This window comes from Littorina saxatilis, linkage group LG9, assembly GCF_037325665.1.
Source record: "Littorina saxatilis isolate snail1 linkage group LG9, US_GU_Lsax_2.0, whole genome shotgun sequence".
NCBI classification, from domain to species: Eukaryota; Metazoa; Mollusca; class Gastropoda; order Littorinimorpha; family Littorinidae; genus Littorina; species Littorina saxatilis.
Window position 1 is genome coordinate 3,605,782 of NC_090253.1, and position 27,585 is coordinate 3,633,366.

General features: G+C 44.0%; 1 protein-coding gene across 1 annotated transcript in view; it reads right to left on the reverse strand.

Moving 5' to 3' along the window:
- Positions 1–15,384: 15,384 nt before the first annotated feature.
- The window catches only part of LOC138975083 (uncharacterized), a 13,160-nt gene continuing 959 nt past the window's right edge, over positions 15,385–27,585 (reverse strand). Inside the window, exons 2-6 of the mRNA XM_070347732.1 lie at positions 26,878–27,585; positions 20,189–20,303; positions 17,900–18,045; positions 17,202–17,343; positions 15,385–16,617 (exon numbers count right to left, since the gene is read on the reverse strand). The exon at positions 26,878–27,585 is cut by the window's right edge and continues 105 nt beyond it. Of these exons, the coding sequence (XP_070203833.1) occupies positions 16,414–16,617; positions 17,202–17,343; positions 17,900–18,045; positions 20,189–20,303; positions 26,878–27,585 (1,315 nt within the window). The 3' untranslated portion in view covers positions 15,385–16,413. The remainder of the gene's footprint in view (positions 16,618–17,201; positions 17,344–17,899; positions 18,046–20,188; positions 20,304–26,877) is intronic.

The following is a 27,585-nucleotide window of genomic DNA, read 5'->3' on the forward strand; positions in this document are numbered from 1 at the left end:
CATTGCACACTCAGAGGGTGGCGCCTTGCCATTCTGTGCAGGTCGGCACTGCACACTCAGAGGGTGGCGCCTTGCCATTCTGTGCAGGTCGGCATTGCACACTCAGAGGGTGGCGCCTTGCCATTCTGTGCAGGTCGGCATTGCACACTCAGAGGGTGGCGCCTTGCCATTCTGTAAAGCACCGACAGACAAAACTGGATTTTCGGTATTTTTGTTTGGATAAAAAAGAAAGTGTATTATCTAACAACATTTGAAGTCACGCTGATATTGTAAATTCACATATTTACTTTGTGTTGTTTATTTTCAGCGTGATAAACAAAAAGGGTCCCTGCCTGACCGCTATACATCTAGCGGTCACCTAGAATCAGTCCTGATTGGTTAAATAGCCATAGGGTACACTGATATGGTAATCATGTCAGATGAGAAATTAATGTGTCAAAAAGTCCTTCCCTGTGTCCAAGATGAGTGGTGTATGGTCTCATCTCACGTTAAAGAGCCTTTGCAGATCTAATATGGTGTGCTGAATCGTTAACATGGAAAGCACTGTGTCTTTAAGTACATTAACTCTGTGTGTTTGTGTGTGTGTGTCTGTGTGCTTGTGTGTGTTTGTGGATTCAAACGTGATATATATCCGGAAAGAACTGCATCATACATCATATTAAATGCATCACACACACACACACACCTACGCACATACACACACACAAAAAAACATACAGAGGCGCACACACACACACAATAACTCACACACACACACAGGCGCGTGCATAAACACACACACACACACACACGCGTGCGCGCTACACACACACATGCAGACACGTGCTCGGGCACGCACTTAAACATGCCCGCACGCACGAATTTGACCAAAACGTGCACACAAAATATATTTCATATTTTATTTATTTTTCACACCGGGAGAAAATATAGCAACACAGAACTCTCTCACATGACAAGAAAAGCAGAACACTCCATAATTTATCATGTATTATATACATTAACTTGTGAAGCACACACACACACACACACACACACACACACTCACACACACACACACACACACACACACACACACACACTCACACACAGGAACTTTGAGTATTAATTATGTTGGGTTATTTCTATGTAACATAAACAATCCAAGACCAAACAAAGTTCATACCTCAAAGAAAATTAACTTAATTATTAGTTTTAAGACAAACAAAAACAAGGAAAATGAAATGCAGAATACAGCACACACAAACCAGCAAACAAACAAAGTGAATGGCAGAGTAGAAGGCCCACTACCTTGCTCCTCACAATGGTATTTGGGTAATTCTCACGGAGTGTACAGTAGAAGGCCCACTACCTTGCTCCTCACAATGGTATCTGGGTAATTCTCACGGAGTGTACAGTAGAAGGCACACTACCTTGCTCCTCACAATGGTATTTCGGTAATTCTCACGGAGTGTACAGTAGAAGGCCCACTACCTTGCTCCTCACAATGGTATCTGGGTAATTCTCACGGAGTGTACAGTAGAAGGCCCACTACCTTGCTCCTCACAATGGTATTTGGGTAATTCTCTCGGAGTGTACAGTAGAAGGCCCACTACCTTGCTCCTCACAATGGTATTTGGGTAATTCTCACGGAGTGTACAGTAGAAGGCCCACTACCTTGCTCCTCACAATGGTATTTGGGTAATTCTCACGGAGTGTACAGTAGAAGGCCCACTACCTTGCTCCTCACAATGGTATTTGGGTAATTCTCACGGTGTGTACAGTAGAAGGCCCACCACCTTGCTCCTCACAATGGTATTTGGGTAATTCTCACGGAGTGTACAGTAGAAGGCCCACTACCTTGCTCCTCACAATGGTATTTGGGTAATTCTCACGGAGTGTACAGTAGAAGGCCCACTACCTTGCTCCTCACAATGGTATTTGGGTAATTCTCACGGAGTGTACAGTAGAAGGCCCACTACCTTGCTCCTCACAATGGTATTTGGGTAATTCTCACGGAGTGTACAGTAGAAGGCCCACTACCTTGCTCCTCACAATGGTATTTGGGTAATTCTCACGGAGTGTACAGTAGAAGGCCCACTACCTTGCTCCTCACAATGGTATTTGGGTAATTCTCACGGTGTGTACAGTAGAAGGCCCACCACCTTGCTCCTCACAATGGTATTTGGGTAATTCTCACGGAGTGTACAGTAGAAGGCCCACTACCTTGCTCCTCACAATGGTATTTGGGTAATTCTCACGGAGTGTACAGTAGAAGGCCCACTACCTTGCTCCTCACAATGGTATTTGGGTAATTCTCACGGAGTGTACAGTAGAAGGCCCACTACCTTGCTCCTCACAATGGTATTTGGGTAATTCTCACGGAGTGTACAGTAGAAGGCACACTACCTTGCTCCTCACAATGGTATTTGGGTAATTCTCACGGAGTGTACAGTAGAAGGCCCACTACCTTGCTCCTCACAATGGTATTTCGGTAATTCTCACGGAGTGTACAGTAGAAGGCCCACTACCTTGCTCCTCACAATGGTATTTCGGTAATTCTCACGGAGTGTACAGTAGAAGGCACACTACCTTGCTCCTCACAATGGTATTTGGGTAATTCTCACGGTGTGTACAGTAGAAGGCCCACTACCTTGCTCCTCACAATGGTATTTGGGTAATTCTCACGGAGTGTACAGTAGAAGGCACACTACCTTGCTCCTCACAATGGTATTTGGGTAATTCTCACGGAGTGTACAGTAGAAGGCACACTACCTTGCTCCTCACAATGGTATTTGGGTAATTCTCACGGAGTGTACAGTAGAAGAAGACACTCTACCTTGCTCCTCACAATGGTATTTGGGTAATTCTCACGGTGTGTACAGTAGAAGAAGACACTCTACCTTGCTCCTCACAATGGTATTTGGGTAATTCTCACGGAGTGTACAGTAGAAGGCCCACTACCTTGCTCCTCACAATGGTATTTCGGTAATTCTCACGGAGTGTACAGTAGAAGGCCCACTACCTTGCTCCTCACAATGGTATTTGGGTAATTCTCACGGAGTGTACAGTAGAAGGCACACTACCTTGCTCCTCACAATGGTATTTGGGTAATTCTCACGGTGTGTACAGTAGAAGGCCCACTACCTTGCTCCTCACAATGGTATTTGGGTAATTCTCACGGAGTGTACAGTAGATGGCACACTACCTTGCTCCTCACAATGGTATTTGGGTAATTCTCACGGAGTGTACAGTAGAAGGCCCACTACCTTGCTCCTCACAATGGTATTTCGGTAATTCTCACGGTGTGTACAGTAGAAGGCACACTACCTTGCTCCTCACAATGGTATTTGGGCAATTCTCACGGAATGTACAGTAGAAGGCCCACTACCTTGCTCCTCACAATGGTATCTGGGTAATTCTCACGGTGTGTACAGTAGAAGGCCCACTACCTTGCTCCTCACAATGGTATTTGGGTAATTCTCACGGAGTGTACAGTAGAAGGCCCACTACCTTGCTCCTCACAATGGTATTTGGGTAATTCTCACGGAGTGTACAGTAGAAGGCCCACTACCTTGCTCCTCACAATGGTATTTGGGTAATTCTCACGGAGTGTACAGTAGAAGGCCCACCACCTTGCTCCTCACAATGGTATTTGGGTAATTCTCACGGTGTGTACAGTAGAAGGCCCACCACCTTGCTCCTCACAATGGTATTTGGGTAATTCTCACGGAGTGTACAGTAGAAGGCCCACTACCTTGCTCCTCACAATGGTATTTGGGTAATTCTCACGGAGTGTACAGTAGAAGGCCCACTACCTTGCTCCTCACAATGGTATTTGGGTAATTCTCACGGAGTGTACAGTAGAAGGCCCACTACCATGCTCCTCACAATGGTATTTGGGTAATTCTCACGGAGTGTACAGTAGAAGGCCCACTACCTTGCTCCTCACAATGGTATTTGGGTAATTCTCACGGAGTGTACAGTAGAAGGCCCACTACCTTGCTCCTCACAATGGTATTTGGGTAATTCTCACGGTGTGTACAGTAGAAGGCCCACCACCTTGCTCCTCACAATGGTATTTGGGTAATTCTCACGGAGTGTACAGTAGAAGGCCCACTACCTTGCTCCTCACAATGGTATTTGGGTAATTCTCACGGAGTGTACAGTAGAAGGCCCACTACCTTGCTCCTCACAATGGTATTTGGGTAATTCTCACGGAGTGTACAGTAGAAGGCCCACTACCTTGCTCCTCACAATGGTATTTGGGTAATTCTCACGGTGTGTACAGTAGAAGGCACACTACCTTGCTCCTCACAATGGTATTTGGGCAATTCTCACGGAATGTACAGTAGAAGGCCCACTACCTTGCTCCTCACAATGGTATCTGGGTAATTCTCACGGTGTGTACAGTAGAAGGCCCACTACCTTGCTCCTCACAATGGTATTTCGGTAATTCTCACGGAGTGTACAGTAGAAGGCCCACTACCTTGCTCCTCACAATGGTATTTGGGTAATTCTCACGGTGTGTACAGTAGAAGGCCCATTACCTTGCTCCTCACAATGGTATTTGGGTAATTCTCACGGAGTGTACAGTAGAAGGCACACTACCTTGCTCCTCACAATGGTATTTGGGTAATTCTCACTAATTGTACAGTAGAAGGCACACTACCTTGCTCCTCACAATGGTATTTGGGTAATTCTCACGGTGTGTACAGTAGAAGAAGACACTCTACCTTGCTCCTCACAATGGTATTTGGGTAATTCTCACGGTGTGTACAGTAGAAGAAGACACTCTACCTTGCTCCTCACAATGGTATTTGGGTAATTCTCACGGAGTGTACAGTAGAAGGCCCACTACCTTGCTCCTCACAATGGTATTTCGGTAATTCTCACGGAGTGTACAGTAGAAGGCACACTACCTTGCTCCTCACAATGGTATTTGGGTAATTCTCACGGAGTGTACAGTAGAAGGCACACTACCTTGTTCCTCACAATGGTATTTGGGTAATTCTCACGGAGTGTACAGTAGAAGGCCCACTACCTTGCTCCTCACAATGGTATTTTGGTAATTCTCACGGAGTGTACAGTAGAAGGCACACTACCTTGCTCCTCACAATGGTATTTGGGTAATTCTCATGGTGTGTACAGTAGAAGGCCCACTACCTTGCTCCTCACAATGGTATTTGGGTAATTCTCACGGTGTGTACAGTAGAAGGCACACTACCTTGCTCCTCACAATGGTATTTGGGCAATTCTCACGGAATGTACAGTAGAAGGCCCATTACCTTGCTCCTCACAATGGTATTTCGGTAATTCTCACGGAGTGTACATTAGAAGGCCCACTACCTTGCTCCTCACAATGGTATTTCGGTAATTCTCACGGAGTGTACAGTAGAAGGCACACTACCTTGCTCCTCACAATGGTATTTGGGTAATTCTCACGGTGTGTACAGTAGAAGGCCCACTACCTTGCTCCTCACAATGGTATTTGGGTAATTCTCACGGAGTGTACAGTAGATGGCACACTACCTTGCTCCTCACAATGGTATTTGGGTAATTCTCACTAATTGTACAGTAGAAGGCACACTACCTTGCTCCTCACAATGGTATTTGGGTAATTCTCACGGTGTGTACAGTAGAAGAAGACACTCTACCTTGCTCCTCACAATGGTATTTGGGTAATTCTCACGGTGTGTACAGTAGAAGAAGACACTCTACCTTGCTCCTCACAATGGTATTTGGGCAATTCTCACGGAGTGTACAGTAGAAGGCCCACTACCTTGCTCCTCACAATGGTATTTCGGTAATTCTCACGGAATGTACAGTAGAAGGCCCACTACCTTGCTCCTCACAATGGTATTTGGGTAATTCTCACGGAGTGTACAGTAGAAGGCACACTACCTTGTTCCTCACAATGGTATTTGGGTAATTCTCACGGTGTGTACAGTAGAAGGCACACTACCTTGCTCCTCACAATGGTATTTGGGTAATTCTCACGGTGTGTACAGTAGAAGGCACAGTACCTTGCTCCTCACAATGGTATTTGGTAATTCTCACGGAGTGTACAGTAGAAGGCACACTACCTTGCTCCTCACAATGGTATTTGGGTAGTTCTCACGGTGTGTACAGTAGAAGGCCCACTACCTTGCTCCTCACAATGGTATTTGGCTTATTCTCACGGTGTGTACAGTAGAAGGCACACTACCTTGCTCCTCACAATGGTATTTCGGTAATTCTCACGGAGTGTACAGTAGAAGGCACACTACCTTGCTCCTCACAATGGTATTTGGGTAATTCTCATGGTGTGTACAGTAGAAGGCCCACTACCTTGCTCCTCACAATGGTATTTCGGTAATTCTCACGGAGTGTACAGTAGAAGGCACACTACCTTGCTCCTCACAATGGTATTTGGGTAATTCTCACTAATTGTACAGTAGAAGGCACACTACCTTGCTCCTCACAATGGTATTTGGGTAATTCTCACGGTGTGTACAGTAGAAGAAGACACTCTACCTTGCTCCTCACAATGGTATTTGGGTAATTCTCACGGTGTGTACAGTAGAAGAAGACACTCTACCTTGCTCCTCACAATGGTATTTGGGTAATTCTCACGGAGTGTACAGTAGAAGGCCCACTACCTTGCTCCTCACAATGGTATTTCGGTAATTCTCACGGAATGTACAGTAGAAGGCCCACTACCTTGCTCCTCACAATGGTATTTGGGTAATTCTCACGGAGTGTACAGTAGAAGGCACACTACCTTGTTCCTCACAATGGTATTTGGGTAATTCTCACGGTGTGTACAGTAGAAGGCCCACTACCTTGCTCCTCACAATGGTATTTGGGTAATTCTCACGGAGTGTACAGTAGAAGGCCCACTACCTTGCTCCTCACAATGGTATTTGGGTAATTCTCACGGAGTGTACAGTAGAAGGCCCACTACCTTGCTCCTCACAATGGTATTTGGGTAATTCTCACGGTGTGTACAGTAGAAGGCACACTACCTTGCTCCTCACAATGGTATTTGGGCAATTCTCACGGAATGTACAGTAGAAGGCCCACTACCTTGCTCCTCACAATGGTATTTCGGTAATTCTCACGGTGTGTACAGTAGAAGGCCCACTACCTTGCTCCTCACAATGGTATTTCGGTAATTCTCACGGAGTGTACAGTAGAAGGCCCACTACCTTGCTCCTCACAATGGTATTTGGGTAATTCTCACGGTGTGTACAGTAGAAGGCCCACTACCTTGCTCCTCACAATGGTATTTGGGTAATTCTCACGGTGTGTACAGTAGATGGCACACTACCTTGCTCCTCACAATGGTATTTGGGTAATTCTCACTAATTGTACAGTAGAAGGCACACTACCTTGCTCCTCACAATGGTATTTGGGTAATTCTCACGGTGTGTACAGTAGAAGAAGACACTCTACCTTGCTCCTCACAATGGTATTTGGGTAATTCTCACGGTGTGTACAGTAGAAGAAGACACTCTACCTTGCTCCTCACAATGGTATTTGGGCAATTCTCACGGAGTGTACAGTAGAAGGCCCACTACCTTGCTCCTCACAATGGTATTTCGGTAATTCTCACGGAATGTACAGTAGAAGGCCCACTACCTTGCTCCTCACAATGGTATTTGGGTAATTCTCTCGGAGTGTACAGTAGAAGGCCCACTACCTTGCTCCTCACAATGGTATTTGGGTAATTCTCACGGAGTGTACAGTAGAAGGCACACTACCTTGTTCCTCACAATGGTATTTGGGTAATTCTCACGGTGTGTACAGTAGAAGGCACAGTACCTTGCTCCTCACAATGGTATTTGGGTAATTCTCACGGTGTGTACAGTAGAAGGCACAGTACCTTGCTCCTCACAATGGTATTTGGTAATTCTCACGGTGTGTACAGTAGAAGGCACACTACCTTGCTCCTCACAATGGTATTTGGGTAATTCTCACGGTGTGTACAGTAGAAGGCCCACTACCTTGCTCCTCACAATGGTATTTGGCTTATTCTCACGGTGTGTACAGTGCAACATCCCTTTTGAGACCTCAACAAATCTGAAAAAAATTAGGTCTTAAAAAAGCGGGAGTCTTAAAATAATAGGGTAGTTTTACAGAGGTTATGAACAGAAAGTCTGAAAAAACAAGGTCTTAAAAAGGAGGGAGTCTTAAATTGGGGGGTCCTAATTAAAAGGGGGTTCCACTGTACGATTTTCTGACAGGCTTTGTTTTTCTCAGTCTTTTAAATGATTATAACTAATATCAAATGGCAGCTAGAATGTATTCTCTGAACTTTTTTCAGTGGTACTCCAGTTAGATAACGATACAGACATGCAACAAAAATATAGAATATATCAAAATGTGCGTCTTCTTTTTTTTAACAGAATTAGTGTTCAAATCCATGTCAAAACCTGTGGTTTCCATGTAGCGAAGGTGATGTACTTTTAAATCCTTGTAGTTTACTGAACGTAGACACACAAAATGTGCAAGTATTTCTAATTCTTCATCTGCAGGCCAAGGATATATATGGAAGCAGTTCTTAGTAATGAAATCAATTTGTATAAAAACAAGAAGGGCAAAGCCCATACGACTCACATGCTTTACACATTTTTCCTACCAAAATACATGTGACCTTGACCCAAGGTCAAGGTCATCCAAGGTCATGCAACACAAAGCTGTTAATTCAAGACATAGGAAGTACAATGGTGCTTATTGGCTCTTTCTACCATGAGATATGGTCACTTTTAGTGGTTCACTACCTTATTTTGGTCGCATTTCATAAGGGTCAAAGTGACCTTGACCTTGATCATATGTGACCAAATGTGTCTCATGATGAAAGCATAACATGTGCCCCACATAATTTTGAAGTTTGAAACAGTTATCTTCCATAGTTCAGGGTCAAGGTCACTTCAAAATATGTATACAATCCAACTTTGAAGAGCTCCTGTGACCTTGACCTTGAAGCAAGGTAAACCAAACTGGTATCAAAAGATGGGGCTTACTTTGCCCTATATATCATATATAGGTGAGGTATTGAATCTCAAAAACTTTAGAGAAAATGGGAAAAATGTGAAAAATAGCTGTTTTTTAGGCAACATTTATGGCCCCTGCGACCTTGACCTTGAAGCAAGGTCAAGATGCTATGTATGTTTTTTGGGGCCTTGTCATCATACACCATCTTGCCAAATTTGGTACTGATAGACTGAATAGTGTCCAAGAAATATCCAACGTTAAAGTTTTCCGGACGGACGTCCGGACGGACGGACGGACGTCCGGACGGACGGACGGACGGACGACTCGGGTGAGTACATAGACTCACTTTTGCTTCGCATGTGAGTCAAAAATTAAAAATTTAAATAAAATAAAAAAATTTAAAAAATTTTGTATAGTTAAAATGTCTTAGTTTATAAGTACAGAAATGTCAATGTTGTCACATGGTTTTCACTGGTACATAGCTCTGGAGAATAATTAACCCATTTACAAATATTTGGCGACCTCAACACAGTTGTGTTAGCCATCCCTCAAATATGCAAGCAATAATTACACAGTAACTTTTATAGCACTTAGATTTTAACTATACATTATAGGCAAGTAACAATTTTAAAAGAACACAAAAATCCTTAAAGTATACATAGTCTCATTTGGATATTGATCACTTTTAAGGCCAGCTTCCAAGGTGAAAATAACATTTTTTTAACATTTTTGGTTATTTGGGTTGTTTGCTGTGTTAAGTACATAAACCACTCAACTATCACGCTATGCAATAATTTTGCGGCAAAAAACAACCTAAATATTTTTATTTTAATTAAATGTGCATCAGGGGTGTGTCAAAAAATGCCTTGTGGCAGCTCATTAAATATTCATAAACTTTGAAAGTACATTTCTTCGGTTTGGAATGTAGCAGACGATTCATTCAAAGACCACTGTGCTCAGCGAAACCAAATCTACAAGCTTGATTTGACAGCCGAACTCGTTAGAAAGACGTATTTTCATTGGTCGATGTTAAGCATGCCAAAGAACAGAGGGGTCTGGTTTCAGCCAATCAGAGAGCAGCTTTCAAACCGTGCTTGGCAAAGCCTTTCTGCTGTGCCATGTTTTGTTTTTTCACTTCCGTTCACAGCAACTGTAAACAAAACACGTGTTTCGAAGGGAAAACAATTTGTAAACACCAGAATGACGAAGAAAAGGAAGACCTACAAGAAGAAGAGTCGGACTGGGAACCCGACTGGCAGAAGAGGGACTTATCAGCAGCAAACTGAGCCCACATCGGCAGCGAGAAGCAGTGACAGCGAAGCTGAAGGTGGCGATGTGCACGCTACCCCCTCCACCTCGTCTGAGCCTACGGCTGAGGAAAGCAAGCCTAAGTTGACTGCGTCCGAGTCAAAATTGAAAGAAGAAGAAGAAGAAATGGAGTTTGACAGTGACAGTGATCTGACTGGATTTCGTTTGATTGATTGTAAACTGTTGGTACAGTTTGTTTATTCTTTTCTCTGCCCAGACTGTAAATGAGAACAAGCAATGGTAAAACAGTGAAAGGGGGGGGGGGGGGGGGTTGACTAAAAAGGCAATTTTGAACATGCAGGGTCACTATGGAACTGCTATAAGGAACAATGTTGGAAACATTAACCAGATGAGGCAGGATATCTGGGCTATGTGGCGTCACAGGCGACTGAAGAAACAGGCAAAGGAGACCCAGACAAGAATGCTCTTCCTGATTATGTGACTGATGCCATCCAGCCAGTGTTTGAAACTCTGTCACAGGATTCTCTGCTTAGAAAGTGTCTACAACTCTGTCACAGGATTCTCTGCTTAGAAAGTGTCTACATGGTGGCTCACAAAATACAAATGAGTCATTTCACAATGTGATATGGCAGCGGTGCCGCCCCAAGACCATCTTTGTCGGCAAGAAGAGGATTCGACTGGCTGTAAATGATGCCCCCATTGTTTTCAATGATGGAGAATGTGGACGCTTTGCTGTGTTTGAAAAACTTGGACTGGATGTAGGCAAATGGGCAAGACTGTGTTTCCAGCTAATTGACAGAAATTGTGTCAGAGGAGCACAGATTCAAGCATCTGACGCCGCAAAGTTTGCCAGGAAGATCCGCGCATATATGAGACAGTAGGACAAAATGAGAATCGGGGGGGAATTTTACCTTGCTGGGGCCCATGAGTAGATAAGGTGAGCATTTCTTTTGCCCCAAAGTGTATATTGGAAAAAAAAAATAGGCATTCTCATCTGACTCATGCACAACAGTCATATTAAAGTTATCTTAAACTTTAAACTCGTTTTTCTCTAAAACGCGTTTTACACACATACCGTCACTATTTCCCACACATCTCAAAAACTATTTAATGAAATCAAATAAAATTTTGTGTGCTGCTTGATTGATAACAAAGGCACATTTTGCTATTTTATTGGAACATTAGAGCACATGTAAACATCCCTATGAGAGTCACATAAAAGTCATAATTTCAGAATATCAAAAAAAATTAAATTCTGCAAAATACACTCTTGTAAAAATAGCACACTGTTTAGTGCTCAATTTGTGGTAAGTGTGCAAAATTTCATGTCTGTATCTGTCTTGCATTAAGAGTTATTTGGGAAATGATTATCATACATTTTCGTCATGGTGTTTTTTTATATTTAATATATTTTTTTTTTTAGACATCAAAACTTTCTATTACACTTAACTGAATTATGTCTGAGCGCTCAGACACACTTGAAGAATATATGAACCAAAAATGGTAAAGATCAGCAGTGTTTCTGAAATGCTATGGCAGAAAGATTTGAACACGTTTTTTGTCGTTTTTCACCTTGGAAGCTGGCCTTAAAAGAAACAACAGAAAAACAAACAAAATTTAAAAAAAATATATAACAATCTTTCCTTTGCGATAATATTTCCTGCTATTTGGATGCTGAATTTCCTCTTCAACAAACAATAGAAATTCTACACAGTTCTCTGAAAAAATGGCACATTTCATCATAATACCAATCAGTTTGGAAAAGCCAAAAAAATGAATGAACGTAAGATAAGTAAATAAACAACATACAGTAACTGTAAAGCACTCAGTGTATACCTTTCCATTTTAGCAAAAGAATAATACATGAGGTACATAACAACCCTGTTATTGTATACCATGGCTGTCCCCATTTGACTGACTATTAGGGTTTTAACGTCCTCTTAGACCAACTGGTCTATATTGGGACAGGGTATTGGTAATACGCTGAAGATATGGTGTGATACTTTGATTCGAACAAGCCCGCTGTGGCTGTCTTCTTCGACACACCAGCATTGGGTTTGTCTCGTCAAAGTATCGAAATACGATCATGATAATCAGAGACGAGAGATGATGCATGCGTGTCTTCGTGTTTTCCAAGCCCTGAGACTTTCGCTGTGAACGTGGGATCTTTTTCGTGCGCATGTGTGCACACGGTCGGGGGTGTTCGGACACCGAAGAGAGTCTGCACAAAGTTGACTCCGAGAAATAAATCTCTCGCCGAACGTGGGGATCGAACCCACGCTGATAGCGACCAACTGGCTACAAAGCCAGCGCGCTACTAACTGAGCTACGTCCCCGCCCTCCCCATTTGGAGAACAAAGAAGAAGCATCACAACCATGGCTGCAGAAAATAATGTATGCCTTTTGAAAATGTTTTGCATTTGATTTTGAACTTAGAAATTGCAAAGCTAATTCGATAAATTGTATGTTTGTTGTTGTAGTAGTTGTTCTTTTTTCAACCCTTTAGCAAACATGTCGTTGTAAATTTTGTGCGTTTGAGTAAACAAGTAAAGAACTCTATTAATTATCCACAGTTTATAAATTTCACTGGAGAAAAAAACCAGCTAATAAAACTACGTATTTTCACCGGTCAGAAATGGATACAAACATTGTTTTACAAAATCATAAGAATGATCAAGGTTGCGCTGCGGTACAAATCTAAAAAGTGGGTACAAAATAAGTTTTTCAGTTGTACCAAACAACCAATAGGAACTGTTCAAACCACTTTTTAAACTGGAAAACTGACACCCATGCCACTCTCTATATTGTACAACTTGTGAATTCAGACTCCGAAAACACACACACATATACATGTACACATAATTGCACAATGTTCGGTTTCGTAAACACTGGGCAGCAGAAGAAACAACCCCCTGTCCCAAACATCTCTATATCATAAGACGTTTTCTGGAAATAACTCTGTCACGTTTTGCGGTGTTGTGTACGAGTTGCATGTGCCCCAGAATGTGAGTCAAACAATAACACATGGTCGGCCAGTTAAAACCAGCAATCACAGCGAATAACTGAATCCGATGTGCATGGTATGCAGTGTCCACTCGATATGACGCCATTTCTTTGAAAAAAAGTTTGCAATTTGTTGTGCCAATGGACGCATGCCCCGAGTGATAGCCGACAATGTGTTTCGCCTGAGGTCATGTGAGTTTTGTTTTAGGTCATGTGAGTTTCGTTTGAGGTCATGTGAGTTTGGGAAACACGCTTGCTTTGCGATCACTGCAGGTCATCACCAGTGAATCGTGTTTCCAATGTGCAGATTTTTGACAGAGAAAAAGCATTATATTGAGCGGGCACTGCATTGCAGCAATTTGCTGTGATAGCTGGTTCAACTCGTTGACTAAGTTTTCTTGTGTGTCTACCTGTCAGGGGCACAACTCTTCCACAACACTTGGAAATCCTGACAGAGTTATTTCCCATCATTATCCATCATTGTCCATTCTCTTTGTGCAACAATATTTTCAAACAAGAGCCCAGGGGCAGTAAGCATGATTATTCACACAACACAATACTGTTTCCAATAAGAAATGTTACTGCCCTTGTCACTTTTGATTGTCAACATCTTGAGTTATTTTAACTTTTTTTTCTCAGCAAATAAAATACGGAAATTTTGCTTGATAGCTCCCCTGAAGCTCTTTGGTAAACACAGCATCTCATAAATTAATAACAAATTAATAAAATAAATGAATAAACTTAATAATTATGTGAAGAACAGGACAGAACAAATAAGACACGACTCGCAGCTGGAATTATAACAAAAACAGGGCTTGGCAATGCCATATCATTGACAGGTTACATTTGATGGGAAATTCTTTCCAAGAAACAAGAAGCTCAAAAGCAGAGTAGGAAATCAGATGCAACCTGAATACAAAAATCAGTTGATTCCTTTAGTCATTTCACTGAATCATACAGTACCTTAAATTCATATACTGCCTTGTTGCTGTTAAATTCAGCTAGCTTCCTCCCAGTGGAAAGCTAGCAGCAAGAAGAGTTGCCCACCCAGGTGTGTGCGTATTTAGGTGTAATCTGCCTCTTGCGCTTCTGGCACAATGAACACAGAGATGTTTTACACGCAGAGAATAAAACTACAAACTTGTGTTGTTTTGTCTGCCAACACTGATTAAAATTACGAAACTTCAAACAGTGCTAATTGGAGTGTTCACAAAAAATAAGTTTTGGCTGATTTAGCACAGAATGATAATTCTGGTAAAAAGTATTGTGCGACTGCTTCATGTACATAAAAGAGAGCAACGCGTGAATGCAAAGAAATGCTAAAGGCATTTGGAATACATGTATTTTCACCGGCAGGCAAAACCACAAGCAAGCATGTGTTTTTGTCCTTGTTTTTAACATGAATCACAAACATTCTCACCCACACATGTACGAAAAAGAGGGAGAGACAGAGACAGACTGACAGATTTAGAGGCAAAACTTTTTTTTTTAAATATTACACAATCACACTTAATTCTCAAATTCTCAAAAGTAAAAGGGAAAAAATCAAAACGTACACAAACTTTCTATGACTGATTCAGTCTCAAAGACTAAGGTAGTGACCAATGCCCTGTATAAAGCACTGTACTACATCATGTACTCAAATTAATCTTCATCATAGCATCAACATTCTAGTTTGATCTTAATGAAAGGCACCCAGAGTAAGTAAGCTTCTACATTGAATCACCGGGATGTCACTAGGAAGTTCTGTCTTTGGCGAATTGGCCGAATTTTCAGCAATTTTCCGAAGTTTTGATGTGGCACACTCCTTATGAAATCATTTCTGCTCACCATTTCTGGTCTTGCCAGGATTTTAGGCAAAAAAAAAAAAAAAGGTCTGTTTACGGTAACATAGGCCAAAAAAATAGGGTCGGTAGGTCGGGATTTTTTTTTTTTTTTTTTTTTTCCCAAAAACCATATTTTTATGTTATTTTGCCAAAAAAACAAGATTTTTTTTTTTTTTTTTTTTTCCCCCAAATGCCAAAAAAAAGTCTAGGGTCGCGCGAAAAAACTAGGGTCGGTCGGGTTACCGTAAATAGACCTATTTTTTGGGGGGGCCTTACTGGAGAGAAGACCATCCCTTAACTTGGTCACAAACCAACAATGAAGGGCTAGGTGTTCTCTGTTCACAGCGGGATTTTGTTTATGAATAACGTTTGTGAAAGAAAATTATTCCTCAAAAAATGTGAACTGACCAAGCAGTCAGGCTGTTGATTGTTAGTATGAGTCCAAGTGGATGGATGGTCCCATCCCATGTAAAAGCCTGCCCAAATCTTAGACGGGGAGCCCAACTGTTTTCACGAGAATGAGTGTACCTTTAAGGCAATCGTTGGCGTGATCCCATCCCCGTTGTGAGAAAGGTAAGGCCAAAAAGAAAAATATATCTGTTTCCGGTAACCCGACCGACCCTATTTTTAAGCGCCGACCCTAAAGTTTTTTTTCGCTTTTCGTACAAAAAAAATATGAAGTCAAGTATACTTTATTTAGTTTCAATATATCTAGGTCCAAAACATGTGCTAAATAATTGTAAGTAAACTAAGGAAGCGTTTAAAAAAATAAATAAACACATAAAAAGACGTTAACAAAACGTAAGAAAAACTTTGGTTTAAAAAAAAAAACAATTAAAAAAAAAAACATTGACCGACCCTATTTTTTTCGGAGAAGTTACCGGGAATAGACATATTTTTCTTTTTGGCCTAAGGTTCGGCAAAGTTACCAGAAACAGACATATTTTTCTTTTTGGCCTAAGGCAGATCTGCCTAAATGACGGAAAAGTTTTTTTTACAAGATTGGACGTTTGGCTGACTGCCGACTCCAAACAGTTCACCTCCCTGATACAGTGAACTTCAGGACCTCCACAAAATGTGAGAAAACAGGGTCCTAAAAACGAGGGGTAAAATGAGGGTAAATTTATAGAGGTTATCAACTGAAAATTACTAAGAAAACAGGGTCCAAAAAAGGAGGGGTCTTACATTAGGGGTCATGAAAGGGGGGAGGGGGGGGGGGGTTCCATTGTACAAAATAATCTTTCATTATGAAAATTAGAAAGACAATGAAAAAGTTACACCAGAGAGATCAAAAGTGTAAGAGGTTTTCTTGAGTTGATTTCTTCAGAAAAAAAGGGTCGTTGTACCAAATTGAACATCATCAACTTGAAGCGTTATCACCACCAGCCCTCCTGGCTTCAACATCTGCGTTGACTGAGTTGCGAATGTCTCGGAGAGACGGACCAAGCTCCATCGTCACTGCACCACGGTTTGGTTGAACGGTTGACTGTACAGAAGATGTGTTGTTAGATGTCTTGTCTGCAGACATTCCATTTTCCTGGATAGCTGATGGAGTCTTGTGAACCTTTGAAACAACAAGAACAGGGTGCAAAATATTAACCCTTGGGCTGGTTGTTGCCACATATGTCGCGCTACTTTACGTATACTGTCACCTGGTTGTCACGACATATGTCGCGCTACTGGCTCAGTCTGTTTGGTTGGTTCCGATTACCTCCCATGGATGCGAAAACCTATATGACCGTTTTTCTATATTTTTCTCTCTGTTAATTCACCAGTGACTATGTAACATGTGTTACAGAATTGCACCAGTGTAAGGGTTAACAGAATGCAATGAACAATGCACAAATTTAATACCACCAGGTTAAAGATATATTCGTTCCTGTGTATACAATCGTATTATTCTTAGGACCAGAGATGCTGTGGCCTACTGTGGGATTTGAAGCCAGAAATTAAGGTTTCAGCCAAAAACTCACAGGCCATCACAATATGACCTTTTGAATTTTTCCAGCATGTCCAATTCTTCGAGGCTGAAGCATGTGACAGGGGGCTGTGGCAGAGGGGATAGTCCTACCAGGAGGGTTAATTCTGCTCAAATATCTCATGTCAAACTCTGGTTATTTCAACATGTACCAAAGCACATGCACTCACCCCTGGACTTTTTGCACCGCTTCTCTTCCTCTCCTGTACTTGACGTCTGTGGAGGTACTGGAGTCGGGTCCACGCTGCCAGACACATGTTGATCAGCCGTGTGTCTCGCACTGTGTGTCTTGAGGCAAACCGGTACATACGTCTGCAACATCAAAGAAATACGCGTCCGTCAAAACATCATGCATTGAAGTTAAGGAAACAGTACAGTAGAATCCCCCCTTTTAAGATTTCTACAAATTAGCAAATCAGGTTTTACAAGGGATGAAGTCTAAACAAGGGGGTCAATTTACAATGGTTATGAAGAGAAAGTCTGATAAAACAGGGTCTTACAAGGGATGGAGTCTTAAATTGCGGGGTCTTAAAAGGGGGTTACCACCGTAGTAGCATCTGCCCTGGTGACCACCTCGCAATAATGACTACCTCTCAATAATGACCACCTGTCTAAGGATCCCCACAAACTTGTTCCTATAAAATTCAACTTTCAGTGATGATTCACATTATAAGGAGAATATTTTTAACTATAAATACAGATGTGACACTTTCATCAACACAACACTAATGTCTTCATCTGTGAAATCGTGGGACCTTGTAAGTGACTGGGCGCCAAGTTACTGTACTCACCAGGTCCAACGATTTCACCCACGACATGTTGGACGCATGTTCAGCCATATTTCTCACAAGAAAAGCAGCAGACGTACCTCACAATCGCTGTGGCCTTGCGTGTGAATCCTCGCTGCAGCAAGCTGTAGGCCCAGAACATGTGGCAGCGAGCCACCGTCAGGGGGTCCCCCATGTTCACCGCCAGTTTCAGCTGCTTCATCGAGATCTTCCCCGCCATCTCCGCCTGACAACAATTGAGCCAAGCAATTTGAAGTCAACATTATACATTTGTATGGAGTGACAAAGGTGAATTTAGTAAAGGAAAATCCTTTTCTGTTAGTGTTCGCTACAGTATTGGCGTTAAAGGCACAGTAAGCCTCCCGTAAACCATCACAGATACTGTCAGGCTTTTACACACAGTACAAACACCATTTCATTTAAACACTCACCGCTTGAGAACATTCTAGGTGCCCTCCGTCAAGAGCGAGCAATTTTCAAAGAATTTATTTTTGCGTGGTTTATCTTACCTCTGAGCCATCGTGAACCCGTGTAATCCAGTTTCCCTTTTTTCACAATTTAGCCGCCAGTTTGTCATTTCAATGCAAATCTCTGTAAGCTTATCTGCAATAGCACGTTATTGTGTACCTTTGAATCTGAAATGCAACATTGAAACGGCTGCGAACTAGAGCAGTGGCGGTTAACGGTTCAAAGGAACTGGCGCCAGGCAGCGTCGTCTGCTACGAGAACCACGACCTTGCGTGACCCTGCTTCCGGGCTATCTTTTTTTAAACTATCAAGACTTCGTATTGTTCTGATCTTGTCTTGATGAAAAAAGATTTGTTTTATGATTTAAGAATGTTTGTGTAACAAGCTGTCAATTTATTATTTAGATTTCAAAAGTTAGGTCAGAAGCGCAAAAAAGCACCGTCCGATTATCTGACAGACAATCCGCAAAATTAATTCTTTGAAAATTGCTAGCTCTTTACGTAGGGCACCTAGGATGTTCCCGTTCGGTGAGCGTTCAAATGGAAGGGTGTTTGTACTGTGTGTAAAAGCCTGACAGTATCTGTGATGGTTTACGGGAGGCTTACTGTGCCTTTAACCGGTAATTATCGGTATTTTACCAGTTGAAATGAGAAAATACGGGAACAAAAATGGCTGCCGGTATGACCTGCTGGTTGATTTTTGAACTACCAGGGTTTTTTTTGCTGGTAAAACAACAAAACCAGTACTCTGAATTGGACTCTTACTGGTTCCAATGACCAGCCTACTTTTCAGGATTGTTTGCATAATAAAAGTTTGCGTACCGGTTTGAAAAAATACTAGCGCCATCACTGTGGCTATGCAGGGCAACATTATGTAAAGAAGAACACCAACCACAGAAAATGAGCAAAGCACTGTTGAAATGCCTCTCTCTCCATCTCTCTTGAAAACACACACACACACACACACACACACACACACACACACACACACACGCGCATGCAAACACACACACACCATCAAACAAATACACACACACATACACGCATGCACACACACACACATACACACGCACAAATGTATCCACACATTGAATCACAAGCCTGTGAAAGATATTCTGCATTGGTGTACGGCCATCAAGTATAAAAACAGATCTGTATGCTACATCAAAGCACATGGGCTTCACAAAGAAGACAAAAGCATACAGACAGCCACATGTTTACATGAAGGCCTTCCTTAATAGACGAATTCCGACAATAACGCTGTCGGGTTTGAATGAATACCCTAATTGCCAAAACCTCTGACAAACATTTGAGGGGCAAATCACACATGCTCCTGTTCAAATGTTTCCGACACACCCCTCAATAGTGATTGGCCCCTCCAATGTTTGTCAGAAATTTTGGCAAGATACTCTTCTTCTTCTTCTTCGTTCATGGGCTTAGACCCCCAAGTTCATTCATGTTTTTAGCACGAGTGGATTTTTAATTTTACGTGTATGACCGTTTTTACCCCGCCATTTAGGCAGCATACGCCAATTTCGGGGGAGGCATGTTGGGTATTTTCGTGTTCCTATAACCCACCAAACTCTGACATGGATTACAGGATCTTTTCCGTGCGCACTTGGTCTTGCGCTTGCGTGTACACACGAAGGGGGTTAAATCACTAGCAGGTCTGCACATAAGTTGACCTGGGAGATCGGACAAATCTCCACTCTTAACCCACCAGGCGGCAGGCGAGCGGGATTCAAACTCACGACCTCCCAATTAGGAGGACGATGTCTTACCACCACGCCACTGCGCCCGGCAAGATACAAACCCGATGGAGTTATTTCCGAAATCTGTGCAAAAGCAAGCTTCGTGAAATAGATATTGCCCAATTATTATTTAATAACAGGCTTAACTCACATGGTGGGTGAAGTACTCCCCCAGAGAAGAGTGGGCCCCTCCCAGGGTAGATAACCACGCCATCGCTTCCTCCAGCAGCATGCGCCTCGTCAGCAGGTAATTGACGTACCAGCCCCTTTATAAAAACAATATTATTATAAATATTTTCTTTGAAATCAGAGCTGAAAAATAATGTGCAAAACTGTATTTGTTTTCTTAATGATAAAGATATTGGAGAGACTTTAAAGCAGTAAAATCGAAAATTTTTAAGTAAATTTTCATTTGATTAATATACTTACCCGAATCACATAAAAGCATTGACGCAGTCTGAATTGCTAAGGTCTGAAAAGGCTACCCGTCTTAAACAATTTTAAAGGGAAGCAACCCAACCACCAAAAGGAAAACATAGCAATGGTAATGACCATATACCCAGGGAGTTACCTCCCGTACCGGGGTATGTGACGTCACCTCCACTGCTACACCACATGGAATCCTCATTACGGCTTTAAAGAAACTAAAAACCATAAGCGGGGTTGGCGGGAGGGAATACACTATGTGATTCGGGTAAGTATATTAATCAAATGAAAATTTACTTAAAAATTTTCGATTAAATTACATATTCTTACTCCGAATCACATAAAAGCAGATAGCTTCAACAAGGCGGTGGGAATGAAAACCAAACACACTCTTAAAACCTTGCCAAAAAACCTGGTCTGCTGCCAAAAGGTCAGGGAAGGGCCCAGTGAGAAAGAAAATCTAACTCACTCTAAACCCTAGCCAGGAACTGGCCCACTGCCAAAAAGGCAGGAAAGGACCTGAGAACCATCTTGATTGACAGCCGAGATGTCTCTCAGGCAAAAAGTTGCGAAAGACAACATCAGAGAGCCAGAAATCTGTGCCCAGCACTTCTTCCTATCTGCTGGACCAAACGATCCAGAAAGAGACCCCAGCCTTGGATTAACCCTAGCCGAGTAGGGGGAAAGACAAGCTGCCCCCCCCCCCCCCCCCCCTTTCTATTGGAAGGAAATGCCGCCCTAGAAACGATCCGTGCGTAAGGATGTCCGCTCAGAACAGTGAAGGACAAACCTCACGGAGACCGTCAGACAATCATGCCAAAGTATGCAACCTTGGGATGGAGTGAAGCCCGAAAGGACTGTGAGATAAAGGTCAGCTCCAGAAAAGAGTGACCGATATCGAACCAAGAAAGAGAGAGAGACACCTGCGTACAAGGTACCAGAGCCCACCTCGACAGGAAAATCCCAAAAAAGAGACGTTCGCCGGTAATCCTCTACCAGTCAATGCGAAAGCAGAGAGAGAGGTAATACGAGGAAGTAGATCGCGTCTGACTAACTCTCAGTGAAAGACTGAGAGTCAGACGCAGAGATCAACGGGCAAACGTCGTAGTCATAGTTGCCTGTGGTAGAAGGGTGACTGTAAAAGGAAACCCGACCCAAGGGAAGTCGTCCTGATTCACCTCGTGCTAGGACGAGGAAGAAGCGGAAGAGCCCAATCCGAAGTCACAGGAACCGAAAATGCCATAGTCGCCCACGCTAGACAGGAGGCTATAGCACAGGCTAAGGCTGAACGCCATGAAGCCCGAAGGACAACCATGTACCAAAGTACCAACAGTACACATGTAAACGTAAGAAACGTAAGTTTCGGCTGTCAAATCAAATGCTGGGCTAAAGGCCCACAGCAAAGAAAAACCGGAACATTAGCTAACCCTCTGCCCAAAAGGAGAGGAGTAGCCAAAACCTGAGAGAGGTGTTAAGCCACAAAGAATGACTCCTCAAACATACATTGCCAAAGACAATGCCCCCTCCGGAAAATCTGAATGTTACTTCCGAGGCCAACTCAAGCGCAGCTCAAGTTTGGACGAAACACCAGAACGAGTCTGATCGCTAGAGAAAGACGGAGTCAGACTCGGCGAAAGACAAACCAGGACCAAGTCCAGAAGCTTGTGGCAAAAAGTGAGAAAAAACGGGGAAGCCTGAAGCCAGGAGACCCCACTCACACGGAAATCGTCCTATCTCATCTCCTGCTTAAGATGAGAATAAAGGAAGAAAGTCGAAATCCGAAGCCACAAGAAAAGGGAAAGCAACCACCATCACCGCAAACAGGTGGAATTGCTGTTGCACCGGCCGAGGCTAAAAAACCTGGATGCCCGAAGGACAGCCGTTGTTCCAAAACTCAGACGTACCTATGAAGCGTCTGTGAAAGAAACAACCTCTCCGGTAAAACCGGAAGTGCCACTGTAGCAGCCCGTGGCTGAGCTACTGTCACACTAACTGAGGACTGAAGCAGTATACCCGAAGAACAGCGTTAGCTCCGACCAGAAGAGACCTCAGCGGGTGCTCGAGCTGATGGGCTTAGATCACTGTTAAAAGATCGGACTGACGCATAAGCAAATATGCACACATAAGATCGATGGGAGTCGCCCGACCTCACCACTCCCACAAACTATTGGCTGAGTACAGAGACCATCCAATGAAAATTGCAAGGAGGAGGCCCCACCGCCCTCCCAAAGTGGAGGGCGGAGGAGGGGGTGTGATCGGGGGCACTTCCTTGTGGAGAGAGGCTTGCTGCTAGGGCTGCCCTTCTCCCTGCCCGAAAGTGATCTATTTCTCGACAATCAAGAATCAGGCAGAGACTGCCTATTGGCCGCCGGCTTAAATTGTCCAGAGGCCTGAGCATGCTTCCTCTGAGGAGGCTAGCTCTGTTTCGACCCTTGTAGAGAGAAGTCAGAGATCTGCTGATCTCTAGTCGACTGAATCTACCTTTCTTTTCTGGTAAAAACACCAAAGTTCAAAAAGTAGGTCCCTCTACCCCGAGCAAAGCCCGAGTGTCTCTCCTAGGCTGCTCAGAGAACTGAGAATGCGAGAGAAACAAGTCCCTCCGACACCTGACTGTAAAGTGAGGTGAAGGGAGGACAGGTCCTTTTTTGCTCTTCGTTCACCCTAACAGGGCTGACTAAAAGAGTGGAGATGTCATCAGGGTCCTGATACACGCTAAGTGTGAAAGGTTCAGTGACTCCGGGAAAGAGCGCGAGAGCGCTCTGACGATCATCTCCGACAAGGCAAATTCCAAAAACTGACGTCCAAAATCCTCTAAATTCCTGCATTACCAGTAAAGGTGTATGCGGAAGAGCAAAGACGCCAGCAAGTTCCGACCCAGCTTCAGAAAAGAGAACTTCTTATAACAAGAAGAAACCAAAACCGAAGCCTGTGTAGCCGAAGACAGCCAAGGCTGAGCGTGTTCCGGAACTGACCCGTGAATAACGAGTAGCAGAACCGGAACTCGTGGATACCACTTCAGGTAGGAGGTTGACTAGCCAAAAACCTGCGAAAGGTGGTACCCACATTGAAGGAGACTATTGAACCGGAAGTAGGAAAAAACTCCTCCTTCGCGGAACGGAAGTCCGACATCGCTGAATGCAACCAAAGAGGAAGCCGATGTACTTCCATAAAATATCTGGAAGTAACCTCCGTCGAGACCTCGAGAGAAGCCAAGAGCTTCGACGGAAATCCAGGACATGTCTGATCGTTGGCTAAAGACTGTATAACAGAATAGCCAAGAGAACTGACACGGCCTAAGTCACAGTTGCCAGTGGAACACTGCTGAACGGGATGACCGGAAAACCGGAAACCCGTCCACCCGGAAACCGTCCTGTCTCAACCCCTCCCGTAAGAGGGTAAGAAAAAGAGGAGGTAACATCCGAAGCCACCAGGCATAAACAGTAGACGCAACACCCAACCAGTGAAGAGACTACTTGTCACGGCCGAGGCTGAAAGCCTGAATGCCCGTAGGCCAGCCGCTGTTCCTCACTCACTGACATCCCAAAAGGAAGTGTTAGTAAGAAGAACAATGAATCCGGCAAAGCCAGAAACGCAACAGACAAAACCGCACAATGCAGAGGCAAAGGTTGCGTGGACTGAGGCCGGAGGCCCGAACGCCCGTAGGCCAGACAACGGTCAACTCCAGGAAAGAACACACAGTGTAATTACAAAGGAGGACCTATGGTTCCGGTAAACCGGAAGCGCAGCGCCAGCGGCTACCGCCCTTGCACTGAAAACGCCACTGCCCGCAACGGGACAAAGGAGAGATCAAAACAGTGCCGCCGGCGTTGAAAGGGGTGTCGACCTAACACCAGGGTGGTGAAAAGAAGACTACCCTAACAGCCCATAGGGCGGATGCTGATCCTCGCTCACCAACAATCCGTGAAGGAGTGTCTGTAAGAGGAAAAGCAAATCAGGACTGAGCCGGAAACACACCCGACGTAAACGCACCTTGATGCAGAAACGCAAGGCATGAAGACTGGGGCCGGAAGCCCTGTTGCCCTGAGGCCAGTCCACGGTCAACTCCCACCATCACCTCTAAGTGTGAGTGTGTAGGAGGACCTTCGTTTCCGGGAAAACCCGGAAACGCGACTTCTGAAGGAAACCGCCTTTGCTCAGAGTCTACCGCACACGCATTGTGTACTGGACGAAACTGAACAGAAAACGCAACGAACGAAACCGCACCATGATGCGGAAACGAAGGTTGCGATGACTGGGGCCGGAAGCCCTGATGCCCGGAGGCCAGTCCACGGTCAACTCCGGCCACCACCTATGAGTGTGAGCGTACAGGAGGACCTTCGTTTCCGGGAAAACCCGGAAACGCGACTTCCGAAGGAAACCGCCTTTGCTCAGAGTCTACCGCACACGCATTGTGTACTGGACGAAACTGAACAGGAAACACAACAAACGAAACCGCACCATGATGCGGAAACGAAGGTTGCGATGACTGGGGCCGGAAGCCCTGTTGCCCTGAGGCCAGTCCACGGTCAACTCCCACCATCACCGCTGAGTGTGAGTGTGCAGGAGGACCTTCGTTTCCGGGAAAACCCGGAAACGCGACTTCCGAAGGAAACCGCCTTTGCTCAGAGACTGCCGCACACGCATTGCGTTTGGCCGAAACTGAACAGGAAAAAGGGAGTGACCCTTGCCAAGTGAGCTCCGTCCCAGCGGGGACCGTCCGGTGGCTTCACTAGAGCCAGTGGACAAGCTCGCATACCTTGTAAGCTTCCAGAGGAAGCAGAAGTAGCAGAAGTTCCGTCATCACCGGATGTCGTCGCAACCGGAAAGGAACCGGAAGCGAACGAGCGAGAAACGCTCACCGCCGGCGGATGTACGAGGCTTGGAGTAGGTGTACCACGCTTCAATTCCCGCACACTAAATTGCATATCTCTGGAACAAGAAAGCTCAACAGAGAAGTAACAAGAGACGCTTGCCCGTCTGACGAAACGGACGAGCAAGCCGCAAGTAGAAGAACGACCCCCGACAACGAACGTGCGTCAGGGGAAGAAAAGGTAACAGACATGATAGTGTTAATCTCTTTGTCCGAAAGGACCACTAACACGGGAGGTATAGGAACCGCAGAAGACGATTAAGGCTTAACTTTGCCCTTGACGTCGCCCTTGCCCCGTTTACTACCGTTATCTGCCATGCCGGCCGAAAATACAAATGGCGGCCAACAACAACAACAAGCTACTGACGAAAATTCACAAGTCCAAAAGGACGGAAAATTATCAATAACAAGTCAAATATTCTTACTAAAAGCAAGACAAAATGGAAAGAGCTCACCAACTACACGGTAGAAGACAAGCAGACGGGTAGGTGGTCGGTGGGAGTAAAAACTCCAACAAACCACACAGAGCCTTCAAAAGACGACCTCTCCTCCAGAGCTGAAAAGTCGTAATGAGGATTCCATGTGGTGTAGCAGTGGAGGTGACGTCACATACCCCGGTACGGGAGGTAACTCCCTGGGTATATGGTCATTACCATTGCTATGTTTTCCTTTTGGTGGTTGGGTTGCTTCCCTTTAAAATTGTTTAAGACGGGTAGCCTTTTCAGACCTTAGCAATTCAGACTGCGTCAATGCTTTTATGTGATTCGGAGTAAGAATATGTAATTTAATCATACATAGAACTTAGAAGATGAAAAAAAAGGAAATATTAGTGTGTGTATAATCTATTATAGTACACCGTGTATACTGAACAAAAAAGAATAATCGGCATGGGAATTTAAAAAAGTAAAAAAGGCTGAAAATGTGGAAGTAATATCAAAGTCGACGGCGCAAAGCGCCTAGCCTTACTAGGGGGTTCCGGGGGCATGCCCCCCCCCCCCTGAAAAAAAGTTCTCCAAAGAACCCAAATTCTGCAATTTGGTGACATCTGAGCTCCAAGTTTGCCATTAAATTCAGTTTTCAGAACCATTTTTGCCTCCCCATTTTTTTTTTCGGCGGACACTTTTGCTTTTTTGGCGGACAATTCCCATGCCTGAATAATGCTTGAAGCATTTTCATATATATATAACAACAGAATGTAGGTCTGATGCCCACTAGTTCAAGCAACACTTCTATTCATACAGACACAGACAGACGGACAGACAGACAGACATATATATATAGAGTGAGACATACAGACAAACAAACAGCAAGACATGCACACAGAGAGAGATTGACAGATAGACAGGGAGACAGACAGACAGATCTATACTCACATGTATGCACACACACTCACACATACAGAGAGCAACACATGCGAACATACACACGCACGCACACACACACGCGCGCACACACACACCCACACGAGTGCATGCACACACAGTTAAATCACACCGATGTATACTATAATATAAAGTACACTTGTCTTGGACTATTTAACTTACCACGCGTAATCAATCCTCTGTTCTGGCCACACAGACACGATGTCGATGAGGTAGGTCACGTTCACTTCCGATTGATCTTGCGACAAAGTCAAGGCAGGGTACACTACCTGCATGTGCTTCGTGAACTTCTTCATACGGTTGAGATTCTTGAACAGGTGACGCCGAAACCTCTGGCTTTGAGTACAACCAACTGCCTTCATCATACAAGCTGCCAGGTGTCCGTTGACAAGCATCGTGCACTGCGCTGATGGTGTGAAATAAAAGGCTTGCCAATCCGGCGTTAAGTGTCTCACGTGAGATATGTAAGTTTGTGTCGTTGGTATGAAACTTTCGAAGGTAGTGTTGTCATTCACCCAGCAAGAGTCGCCTACCTTGAAGTCTATCTCCCTCTCCTTTTTCTCATTCATCTTCACAACTAGCCGAGGCTTTGGCCAAACGAGATCTTCCAGGTAAACAATGTCCCTGACTCTGCTGAATGGATTCACTGTTTTGGTTTTCCTCCATCGCTTGCAGTTTTTGTGTCCTCTCGGACAGGTGAGAGACCTATTTTCTTCTGGCACCGAGACGTCAGGTAAGCTTTGTCGCAGAGGAAACCAGAACGTGGGTTTTGCCCCCTCATCGCCTATAACATACGGGGCTAAATGCTTGTTGAAGAGGAGACAGTCTTTCACCTCTTCGCTAGTTCGTAACAAAAACACTAAGCGAATC